Consider the following 12,836-nt stretch of genomic DNA (forward strand, 5'->3'; position numbering starts at 1 on the left):
ATTTTTTTTTTCTGCAAACGGCAACTCTTTTTGCGACCATTGGCATGGAAAAAAGTTTCAACCGGCATGAAAAAAAGCTTCAACCGTGAAAAAGAATCATCAACTGGTGTAAAAATAGCTTCAACCGCGGAAAAAAAAGCTTCATCAGTTTTGTAACAAAGCTTCAACAGGTGAAGAAGAAAGCTTCAACCATGTGTAAAAGCTTCAATGAGCGTGGATAAAAAGCTTCAACCACAAAAAAAATCTATGAGCGATGCGAAAAAAAGCTTCAACCATGAAAAAAGCTGAGGCCCCCTTTGTTTGGGCTACGGATTCTTGAAAATCAGCTTCAGCTTGGATTCTGAGAATCAGCTGCAGCTGCAGATTCTGGAAATCTGAAGCAGCCTGTTTGTTTGCCCTGAAAATCTGAAGCAGCTGCAGCCCCGAATGTACTGTTTGTTTACCCAACGCCAAGAACAGAGCAGAGATTGGGGGCGGAGCTCGAGCAGCGGAGGTGGAGGTGGGGTTGGGTTGCCGGAGTATGGGGCGGGCAGACATGGAGGCGCCGGATCCGCCCGTCCTGGAGCCAACGGGGCTGGCGTACGCGGAGATCGGGGCGGCGCGTCGCTGGCGGTGCTCGTGGGCAGCGGCGGAGACGCGGCTCCTTGGCCGGAATACGGGGAGGGACGGGGGTGGTGGCGTCATATCCGCCCGTACTAGAGCCGATGGTGCAGGCGAAGGTGGCGGCGGAGGCAGAGCTTGGTGGTCGGAAGATGGGGGCGGGCCATGAGCGGAGCCTGCGGGCGAGGCTGAGGGGCGGGGCCGCGCGCACGGAGCCTGCAGGCGAGGTACTCCTAGGCGGCGCCGCCGTCGGGCTCCGCCTGATTCTCCAGCCACAGCAGGCACGCCTCCTCCGTCGCGGTTGTCGCCGTGGTGGTCGCCATGGGAGGGAGATGAGACGAGGGGGTTTGGGCGTCGTTGACCCGGCCTGCGGGGCACAAAACGAACCATTTTGTTTTGCGGGAAGCTGCAGAATCGGCCGAATCATCAAAATCGCTGCTTCCGGATTCCCTTTGCTGGTAGTTCATTTTTGGAATCGGATTCTAGGAAGCTATACGGGAATCTGACGTGTTTGTTTGCGCTTCTGATTTTAGGGCCCTAGAATCTGAGAATCAGAAGCTGTAGCCCAAACAAAGGCCACCTCAGTGGCCATGGAAAAAAAGCTTCAAACTGTGGAAATAGTTTCAACCATCATGAAAAATGCTTCAAGCGACATGAAAAAAGCTTCAACCGGTACGGCAAGCCGACGATGGTGTGAGCAACGACACCAGGAGGTGCGACCGACAGCATGGCAGTGTTGCATCGGCGTGCTACGACAGCAGCGGCTGATAGCTACAAAATGACGAAAGCGTCGGCCATCGGCTTGCTACAACGGCGGCGGCTAATTGCTGCAAATGACGAAAGCGTCGGACGACAACGGCGTTGCTACGGGACGACGACGGGGCGAGCCAGCGGCAGGGGTGGAGGTGAGGAGGTGAGGGGGCGTGTGGGACATGCCTGTAGAGAGTGGGTCAGGCAGGGAGGAGATGCAGGGAGTTCGTGGAAGCGAGGAAGGGGACGACCGAGTCGCGAGCGAACCGTCAGATCCAACAGTCGTGTTGGTTCTGTGCGGGTCAGATCCAACGGCCTGCAGGCGACCGGCCGACCATTTGGGCCAGCGCGCCGTTGCCTAGTACTGGCCAATGAAATATATATTGGACTTCCGGTTGAAAAGATATAATAGATTCAAATGTGAAAATTAAAAGAGAAAACCACAAGAGATGTCATGATCGCCTTGCACCTGCGTGTGATTGATCTTTTGTGACTTCGTCGACGATATGAGCCCTCCCTTGCGCAATGAGATTGCATGGTACAATAGCAGAATGGATCAGAGCATTCATGGTAAAGAAGTGATCTATACTGAAGATACAAAAACCGCAATATTCCTATAATTAATTGGGATGTCTGCCTATATCCGGGATTACGTGCACTTTGGAAAATATTTGATGCTAGTGTTTGGTATGTTAATGTGTGATTATCTATTCCCCAAGTGTTTGGTTATATATACATAATATATCCCAACTAAATACCAGTAAATAAATAATATATCTGAATATGCGAGTTGGTTGACATGGCGGAAACTTGCGAGGACAATCTTACCACTGGCTTTATAAAGTGACATAAGATTCTGCTAAAATAAAATCTGCATCTTCTATTCGTCATATAGGGTGTAGTAGTTTAGAAAAGAGAGGAAACAAAAGTGCTTCTTAGTTTAAGAACATGATTTATTTCCAGTGATAACATACAGTCTGTCGTGACAATGAAACATCACAAGTAGAAAATGACTGAAATAGGTGGAGTGCATTATCATAAATAATTGAATGGAAGAGAAACCATTTAGGGTTTAACAGAATCGCCTTGTATATAGCTGCATAAGGTTGAAAGAATGATCTTGTCGATGCGCACCATGAATCCACGGATGTAAAAGGATGAAAATCATGTTGACGGGAAATTTTGGCTGTCCAGCATTAACCTTGCACATGAAACAAATTGAAACAAGCTATGGTCACTATCGTGACGAGCAAATGTGGAGCTGTCCTATGTGTTGAGAATGTTGTCACAGGCAAATAAAATAGAATAGGCTAAAACAAATTGAAACAAGCTATGGTCACTATCGTAATTCAGATGAGACAACTAACTTCAGGTAGTTTCGAAACTGTCATTTTGTTTCTGAATACGGATACAAAACAGGTTGTTGTCATTGGCAAATAAAATGGAATACATGGTGACAACAGAAAGAAATAGCAGAGCACTCATGGCAGATTACTAAAATTTTGTGCCAAACCTCAACAAAATAAAATTCAGATGAGACAACTTCAGCTAACCTAGCTTGAATACAAATGCAAAGCAAAAGGGCATGATCTCAGTAGAAAAGATTGCAAAAGTAATTTTAAGTATAAGGAAGCCCACGTAATTATTGAATTTCCATAAAATACGAGGGTGTGAGCACACAAAAGCAGGAATATAGCATGTTTAATTACAGCTAACAAGTGGGATACATGCACAATTAAATTCAATAATTGGCATGTCAACACCGCATTTTCAACAAGATCTTAGAAAAGAAATAACAATTAATTGCATCTACGTTACATCTGGGAGCATGCTAATAATGCATACCTGCCAAAAATATACTCACCAGAGTTGTGATCAACATTACATTCCACGGAAGAATATGCCTCAAAGATGTTGTATATCTTTGCACATCCGTCATTACTTGTTGATGCCTCCTGCGACATCTTCACAGTCATTTTTTTAAGCATTGGTGCACATTTGAATATCAATTTCAAGAAATCAATCTCATGAGAGTATCCTTCAAGCCCATTCATCTCCACTTCCTCGAGAGCAAACAAGGAGATAGTTTGAGATCTCCAGTTTGAAGGCTCACAAGGACAATTAAACAGGCACTCTTCGACTTCGTTCACCTAAAATCAAAAATAGTATGCGAATTATTTCACAGTGTATTACAGTATTAGGGTATATAATCAGAGCAGAGAATTACGGTTGATCTATGCAGGGTGACCATAAGCCTCTGCGTATAACCACAAATTCGAATCATCCCAAGGAGATGAAAGGCGAGCCCTCCGAAAACATGTCCATTTGTTATGAGATATAGTTCCAAAACAGAAAACTTGGCAATCATATGCTTCTCTATCTCCCGTGCAAAGGAGTTCTCTTCGGCACGTAAAACAGGCGAGCTCTGGTAAAACAATTTGACAGGATTTAATTAGTTTGTGTAAGGTTTGCAGTAAATTGAGCAGGAGAAGAGACTCACGGCGTTGGCACAAATCTCCAGTGAAGGGAGTTCTCCTTGTCTCTCTGCCGTCAGCAGTGTAACATGCTGGAGTCGCCAAAGACCAAACGCAATGTCATAGTCGTTGCATTACCAGCAATGCCAATAGACCTCCTCCACCATTGGTGCCAAGACAGAGATGCGAACACCTGAGGAGATAAATGACATGTTCAATTGCTTAAGCACCGGCGCGACGATGTTGACACGGCGGGTCAGTTGGTTCGTGCGGTCCACGGCGAGCTCCTGCAGCAACGCCGATCTGGCCCTCAGGTGGCCGCTGTCGCACAACGCTGCTGATGCAAAGCGTGCGCAAGTGCCTGCAGCAGGATAGCAAGGGGGCGAGATCTGGGGCCCTGCCCGACAGAGAGCGCGTCTCGACGCCCGCCGGCACGCGGAGGAAGAGGAGACGGGAGAATAGCACGATGGAAGCTAGACAGGTCGACTTCGATGGAAGGGCTGTTTGAGAAGAAGAGGTCGAAGACGATCTCCTCGGGAGCGAGCCGCGCGGCGGCGCGCAGCAGCGACTTGACGCCGGCGGAGTCGGGGACGTGGTTTGGCATACGCTGGTGGGGGACGTGGATTTCCAGGAAGGAAACCGCGGGAGAGTCGATGCGGCCGAGCGCCGCTTCGAGCGAGGGGAATGGAACGCCGCGGAAGACGATCTCCCGGAGGCGGGTCCAGAGGCCGCCGCTCCAGCGGCGGGAGAGGACGCTGGTGCGCACGGCGGTGGCGATGCATCGGAGGCGGGCGAGGATCAGGAGGAGCAGGTCATCGTGGAGGGCGCTGATGCGGTCCTCTCCGCCGCCATCTCCTGCGCTACCTTGCTGCTGTTGGGAGGAACGGAGGCGGCGCCCCGATCTCAACTCCATCGTCTTTTTTGTGGGATATCTCAACTCCATCGTCGGGAACGAAGCTTTGCAAAACAAAACCCTACCTACGTGGCTACGTGCATTCCCCTCCCAGCTAATTCCCTATGTACGTGACTCAGTGAGTCACGAGAGACGTTCCCAAAAAATATTATCAATAAAACATGTCAAAAATAGATTGTCTAAGACGTTTTTTTAACACGGTACAGTCAAATACGTTCACATACACTAACTCCTATAAACACATGCACCCACACCTTCCCTTATGAACAACTCCGAGAGACTGACCAGCATAATATTTTGAGATTGACAAAGTCACCAAAGACCACTCTTAGTCTACGAAAACGTCTCCTCTTACTGAACGCACATCACCGAAAAGACTCAAAGAGTGGTTTCCTAAAACCCTAGTCCTCATGTCCTTAGGGCAAATCCAACCGGCTCACCCAAATGGATGTGAAATTTGTCTGTTACGCCAATTCTAGTTTTGTCCGCCAGCTCACAGATGCGTCCAACGTGGACAAGCGCATTTCAGAACTTGGACGAAATTTCAAATTAACAGAAATAAAATAGCCAACAAAAGTCCAGTCTTACATTAATTAAAACTAAAAACATTAACTGGAAACATTGAAATAAACTACTTCCTTTGTAAACTAATATAAGAGCGTTTAGAATACTAAAGTAGTGATCTAAACACTCTTATATTAGTTTACAGAGGGAGTAGGTTGCTAGGGTTCGTCCTCCTCCTCTTTGGTTAGGACGAACGAACGCTGGTGCAGCCTATGGAAACTCCTACTGCCATGCTGCCAATGTCGCCGCATGCGCCACCTCCTACTTCTCGCCCTCCTCCTCAGACGCGCCCGACCACACAGGCGTGCACATCGCCCACCTCATCGAGTAGCGCTCATCCACAACCACGACTGCCCAAGAAGTGGCCACTGCTCCAGCTCATGCTGGCTCGGGCGCGGGCGACCGCGCGGCAACCTGCTCGCAGGCCAAGTCAGCCAGCGCCCCAGACAGGCGAGGCCACCTGGAGTGCTCCTCAACCTCGGACTACTCGATTGCCCTCCTTGTGACCTCCTCAAGGGCCGTCATGTAGCCCTCCTCGGCCTCCCCATCCTCCTTCTCCACCATCGATCCTGGTGGTTAAGCGGCGAGTGCATGCAGTGCACGGGGCGCACCCACGAAGCATGACCGGGAGCGCTGGTCATGCTCGTCGGTGAACCACATGTCCCAGCGCGGCGAGCCCACCACATACTGCGGGTCACCGCCCAAGCTAGCCTGGAGTTGAGCACGATGGCAACGGATCTCCAGCAGCCACGTGCGGTCTGAGGACAGCACCGCCGGCACCGAAACCCTATTGGTGATCAAATGCCACCCGTGTGGCAAGTTGACGCCCGACCACAACACATGGATGCCATACTCCCAGTAGTGCTAGCACCCATGCACTGGAATGTACATCTGGTTGGGCACCGGCGTCGTAGTAGCCTGGGGCGTCGAGTTGAAGTTCGCCACGCGGTGGCACCCCAAGGACTAGTCGGCCTTGTGGTCATGCTTGTCGTGCTTGCACTTCCAGGACATGGTGGGCGGGGGCTAGGGATGGATGTCGGGGGCAAGGGGAAGAAGAGGACTGGTCAGAGGAAGGAAGTGGTCTACGCCCCCCCCCCCCAGGCCAAACATGTGGTATTAAAAAGGACGCGCGGGGAGGAGGTTGGGTGGCTGACGTGCGGGCCCTCGCGCATGCATGGTATTAAATAGGACCAACGGGTGGTGGTTGGATGACCGATGCGTGGGCCCGAGCCGGATACTGAGCGGACGAGTGGTGCGTCCGTCTCATGTCTGTCTGGATGGAAATCCGGTCTGCGTCCACACAAACACAAGATGGACAGAAAATCTGTTTGCATCTACGCATTGGGCGGTGGTTTTTACCCTCGCTGACCCAAACGAACACAACCGGACAAAATCGGTCGGCCGGTTGGAGTTGCCCTTACGGATGCCGTCACAAAGCCCGATTTGCACTCGCCGGCCTAAATGCCTCTCGATGTCCTCCTCCCTCGGCGGTGCCGGCGACTATCACGGTAGCAGCATGGCTTACCTCCACGACGGCTTCCCAACGGTGGCATGTGGATTTGCCGGCTGCGCACTTGTGGCTTCGATGGTCGGCGGGTATAAGACCGTCGTAGTGCACAGCCAGGGCATGACTATTATTTACAACTTTTTTTTTCTGAACATGTGCTTACCAAGTGACCACTCAGCAGTATAATGACCACGGATGCATCACAAAAGACAGCAGCATCAAAAAAGACAATGGCTTCTGATGTTTAATGTTTATTGGCATGATACAGTAGATCAGGAAAAAGGCACAAAGGTGCGTGATTTGGACCATTTCAAACGATTAAATACCCTATTTGTTGTTTCACATCGAAGTGAACATCTCAAATCTGTACTCAAGATCACATAATGCTATGCTTCAACAGTTAATAGATGTCTCCATACAACAAAAATGATGCTATAGTTTTGGTACATTAAAATGTGTGATTATATATATACATATACTTACCCAACACAAATATCAGAAAATTAAATGTGCAGTTAAATGCGCGAGTTTGTTCAAGACAATCATGGCCGGAACTTGAGAGGACCATCTTACCAATGGCTTTAGGACTGACACAAGATGCACCTTCTCTTCATCATATAGGGTGAACTAGTTAGAAAAAGAGAGGAAACAAAGGATAATGCTCCGCTCAAGGCAATGTGCTACTACATCACAGAGCTCATTTGGCTCATCTAACCAGATATACAAGCACAAAGAGCTGTAAGGTGAAGAACATTCACCGCTGTCTAATTTACTTCCGGTGAAAACATGTCAGGCATCATCAAAATAAAACAACACAAATAGCAATTGATACCATAGACTTAACATAGTAACTAGTTTAGGGTAACTGACTGACATCATAGAGTGCATTAACTTCAATAATTAAAGGCATAGAGCCATTTGAGATTTAGCTAAGAGCACCCCCCCCCCCCCCCCCCCTATATATAGCTACATTACACTAGCAAAAGAGCACTTCAGAGGATCGGTTGAAGCAAGCAAGAAAGTCATCAGTCCTCAGACAAGGTAATGGAGTTGGTCAGCATGGGAAAGTGTGATCTTGTCAATTCACACCATGAATCCACGGACGTAAGGATGAGAATCATGTCGAGGGGCAATTTTAGTGGCCGTGCATTGACCCTGCAGAGGAAACAAACAACCTTCGATCACTATCGCAACGAGCAAATGTTCAGCTGTTATGTGTTAAGAATGTTGTCACTGGCAAATAAAACACTACATGCTGAGAGTAAAAAGATACCCGACTGCAAATAAAATCAGATGAGACAATTAACTTCAGGTAGTCTAGAACCTTTTTTTTTTTGCTACTATGCAAAACAGATTGTTATCGTTGGCAGATAAAACATAATTCGTGCTGATAGCGGAAAGAAACAACAAAGTAAATAGTTTATGCCAAACCACAGGGCCAATAGATTCAGATGAGACATCTTCAGCTAACTTACAAACTTGAATACTTATACAATACAGAAGGGCATGATCTCAATAGAAAACATTGAAAATTTTAAAAGAGCAATTTATTAGGAAAGGAAACACGTGTAAAATATTGAATTGCACACAAGTTATTCAGAAATATAGCATACTTAATAGCTAATAAATGGGATGTGTGCACAACTAAACGCTATAATTAGCATGCCATCGCCACAGTTTCGAACAATCTTAGACAAGGTTAGCAATTATATTTTCGTGTCATCTAGGAGTATGCTGATACTGCATGCCAAACAGTATACTCACGAGAGTTATGATAAACATTGCATTCCACAGAAGAATATGCATTGAAGATGTTGTACATCTTTGCGCTTGCTGAGGCCTTCCGTGACAACTTCACTGACATCTTTTTAAGCAGTGGCGCGCATTTGAATATAAGTATGTGAATTACTACACATTGTATCATTAGGGTATATAAGTAAAGCAAAGAATTACCTGTGATCTATTTAGGATAACCTTCAGCCTCTGCATAGACCTACAAATCCGAATCACCCCTAAGAGATGAAACATGAGTGCTCCGAAAACATGTCCATTTGCTATGAGATGTAGCTCCAAAATAGAAAACTCGGCAATCATATGCTTCTCTATCTCTTGCGCAAAGGTGTCCCCTTCACTGTGTAAAGCATGCGAGCTCTGAAAAACAATTCAACGGGATGTATATATATCATTCACAGATTTAATTTGGTGGAAGCTTTGCAGTAATATAAATTGAGCTGTGCCCTCAGCAGTACCTCTGGATTTATTGTTGTGCGACTTGGGTGTGTGTGTTCTGAACTAGTCCTTGTATGTGCTCTTGGCGGTTTGCTTTATTTATAAAGCAGGGCGAAAGCCTTTTTCGGTAATATAAATTGAGCTGTAGAAGGGACGCAGATTTAGTCAGGTCTAAGCTTTGCACTAAATTGAGCCGAAGAAGGGACGCACGGCGTGGGCACAAATCTCCAAGCAAGGGAGCTGTCCTTGTCTCTCTGCCATCTGTAATGTCACCTGCTCTAGTCGCCAAATACCAAACACAATAGATGCCCTATCATAGGTGGCGTACCAGCAGTTCCACCGGAGCTTCTCCACCATCGGTGCGAAGACAGAAATGGCGACATCCGAGGCGATAAAGGACATGGTCAATTGCTTAAGCACGGGGGCGACGATGTTGACACGGCTTGTCCGCTTGTTCGAGCGGTCCACGACAAGCTCCTGCAGTAATGCCGAGCTGACGCTCAGGTCGCTCGTGTCATGCACAATTCTTCTGAGATGGAGTGTGTGCAAGCGCGGGCAGCAGGAGAGCAAGGGGTCGAGATCCGGGATCCTGCCCGACAGGGACAGCGTCTCGAGCGCGGGGAAGTCGACGCCGGCCGACACACGGAGGAAGAGGAGACATGAGTCCAGCTCGATGGAGGTGGTGCGGTGGAAGCAAGACAGGTCGACGTCGACGCAAGGGCTGTACAAGTTCCCGGGGAGGGCGAAGACGAACTCCTCCGGCGCGAGCCGCGCGGCGGCGCGCAGCAGCGAGTCGACGCCGGCGGTGTCGGGGAAAGGGTTGGGCATGCACTCGTAGGGGACGTGGATTTCCAGGATCGAAACCGCGGGTGAGTCGACGCGGCTGAGCGCCACTTCGAGCGAGGGGAAGGGGACATCGCGGAAGACGATCTCATAGAGGCGGGCCCAAAGGTGGCGCCACCGGCTGGAGAGGACGGCGGTGCGCGCGGCGGCGCTGGCGCAGGGGAGGCAGGCGAGGACGAGGAGGAGCAGGTCGTCTGGGAGGGCGCTGATGCGGTCCGGTCCGCCGCCATCGCCTGGGCTTCCTAGCTGCCGACGCCCCGATCTCAACTCCATCGGAAGCTCTACAAAACAAAACAAAAACCCTACACGTTGGTTCCCCTCCCAGGGTGGCTCAGTCAAGCAGTCAGCAGAAAGCAGCAGGTGCCGTCCGGTCGATGGCGAGCAGCCGAGCACTGCTGGTCGATGCGTGCTCCGGGGCGGCGGGGGCAGGCGAGGTGAGGGGAGCGGGTCAACCGGTGATGGGGATTGGGATCGACATCGACCAGAGAGAAGGGGCGCACGAAGAAGACAGCGGTTGCGGGCTTGCGGCACTCTCGAGTCTCGAACCAGAAGAGACGTACGCGAGATTAGATGGGCTGAGCTTGTATGGGCTGCACTTCACTGTTTCTTTCTCTTTTATGTTTCTTTTCTTTGTTCCTTTTTCATTTTCTATTTATTTTATTTCCTTTTCATTTTTTTCTATTTCTTTACCTTTTTTTGTATCATGTGAAAGTTCATTGTGTATTACAAAATGGTCGTCGTATATAAAGAAAATGTTCACGATATATTACCAAAATGTTTACCGTGCAGTATAAAAATGTTCATCATATATTAAGAAATTGTTCAATGAATACTACAAAATGTTCACTGTGTATTTGAAATTTGTTCAGCGTATTTTACATAAATGTTCAATCTGTATTGGAAAATTGTTCAATGCATATTACGAAAATGTTCAATGAACATTCGAAAATTGTTAAACACATATATTCATTTCTTTTTGAAATGTTCAAAAAAACCGAGCAAAAAAAACCAGGGCCGATACAGTGTTGTCTCTATACATTTTACCTTTTTCTTTCTCAGACTGTAAATGTAAATGGGATGGCCCAATTGTATCACTCCCCTGTACGAAGAGTACTCTTTTGGGACCCCAAGGGTCACTTTGGTAGGCTGAGAGTGCGCCATTTAACGCGATGTCATCTGCCACCACGTGTTGTGCTCTGGACGTTCCCTTCATATTCTATTTTTTATTTTATTTTATACGTGTTTTAAATGATTTTTGATTTCTTTTTGCCTTTTCGGTTTCCCCCCGGGTGTTCTTAGGTTTCAAACAAACAAAACTGAAAAAGGCGGAAAAACGCATTTTTTTTCTTTTACGAGAGACACGGATTTACTTCTCGTGGAGGAGGCACGGATTTGCTTCCGCGAGACGTGCCTCTCGAAAAAGGAAAAAATATTTTCTTTTCTTATCCTTCCGCTTGAGGCACAGATTTGCCTCCCGTGCAGACATAGATTTGCTTCTGTGAGAGGCACAATCGTGACTCTCCGAAAAGGCTTCCGCGAGAGGAATAGATTTACTACTCGTGGAGGCACAGATTTGCTTCCGCGAGAGGCATAGTTGTACTTCTCATAAAACAAAAAAAATATGTTTTTCTCCTTCCGCGAGAGGCACAGATTTAATTCTCATTGAGGCAAGGATTTGCTTCCGCGAGAGGCACGATGGTGCTTCTCAGAAAAGGAAAAAAACACATTTTTTTCGTTCCGCGAGATGCACAGATTTAATTCATATGTAGGCATGAATTTGCTTCCGCGCGAGGCATAGTCGTGCCTCTCACGAAAAAGGAAAAAAACACATTTCCATTTATTTTTCTTCTGCGGGAGGCAGAAATTTCCTTCTCGTGGAGGCACAGATTTTCTTCTCAGAAAGGAAAATAAAATATGCTCGCGGTTTGTTTTTTTTTTGAAAAAATCATCAAAACCTACCAACATGGGGTCTAGTTTTGAAAATCTCGATGCGAGAAATTCAAGGATGAAAACGGTTCAAGATTTGAACGCACAAGAGACGAAATATTTTATATAAAATGAATCTATGAAAAAAAAGGGAAACTCTCAAGGTTGCAACAAATGCCACACATGCAATGCGTCACTTGTCACAACCTTGAAGGTGGGAGTGACCTTTGCAAAGAGTACCCATTAATTAGTGATTTCGTGCACACCCAATAGGTCCACCGCGGCAATTCCTTTTTGACCCTCATGAGCGTCAAAACGAGGTGGCTTCGCTAGGCTCGCCTCCTGACGCCCCAGTTTGGGCCGGCCCATGGTCGCACTGCTGTTTCTTCTCTCTTGTGTTTCCTTTTTTTCTTCTTTTTTGTTTCTGTTTCTTTTTCTTTCTTTTTTCGTATATTATAGAAAGTCCATTGCATGTTTTATATACAAAGTTGTTCATTGTATATTTAAGGAAAAGATGACCTATATTAAAAAATATTCAGCATATTTTAATAAATGTTCATTGTGTATTTTGAAATTTTTCAGCATATATCACAGAAATGTCCAATGTGTATTGAAATATTTGTTCAATGTATATCACAAAAGTGCTCGGTGTGTATTTAAATATCTGTTCAGCGTGTACCACAAAAAATATTTTAGTGTGTATTTAAAAATTGTTGAGCATATACTACTAAAATTCTCAATGTATATTCAGATTTTTTTCTGGTTTCAATAATTGTTCATGTTTTAAAAGTTTGTTTGGATTTTGAAATTTGTTCATGATTTTTTAAGTTATTCAAAAGCTTTAAGGAAAATTGTTCACATTTTTCTCAGAGAAATGTTAAAAAAATGGAATCTCGAAAATGTTGAAAATTTTGAAAAAAGATCGTATACATGTGGCTAACACCGTTGCTATCTAACGTGAGGTCATGGGTTTGACTCCGTCTCGTGCGGTTTATTTCCCAGACATTTTTCATCGGATGCCTGAGAATGG

The 12,836-nt window shown here is 46.8% G+C and overlaps 1 protein-coding gene and 1 pseudogene across 1 annotated transcript; both read right to left on the minus strand.

The window, feature by feature from the left end:
• Positions 1–3,051: 3,051 nt before the first annotated feature.
• On the minus strand, positions 3,052–4,737 carry LOC109787074 (uncharacterized; annotated as a pseudogene).
• Positions 4,738–9,220: 4,483 nt separating this feature from the next.
• Positions 9,221–10,153, minus strand: LOC109787075 (putative FBD-associated F-box protein At5g50270). Its single transcript, XM_020345632.1, has one exon. The coding sequence runs from the start codon at positions 10,151–10,153 to the stop codon at positions 9,221–9,223; it is 933 nt and encodes a 310-aa protein (XP_020201221.1).
• Positions 10,154–12,836: the final 2,683 nt, after the last annotated feature.

This window comes from Aegilops tauschii, chromosome 7 (assembly GCF_002575655.3).
Source record: "Aegilops tauschii subsp. strangulata cultivar AL8/78 chromosome 7, Aet v6.0, whole genome shotgun sequence".
Lineage (NCBI taxonomy): Eukaryota > Viridiplantae > Streptophyta > Magnoliopsida > Poales > Poaceae > Aegilops > Aegilops tauschii.

Coding starts and splice junctions, on each gene's coding strand:
- LOC109787075 (XM_020345632.1), bottom strand. CDS start 10,153: ATGGAGTTGAGATCGGGGCGTCGGCAGCTAGGAAGCCCAGGCGATGGC.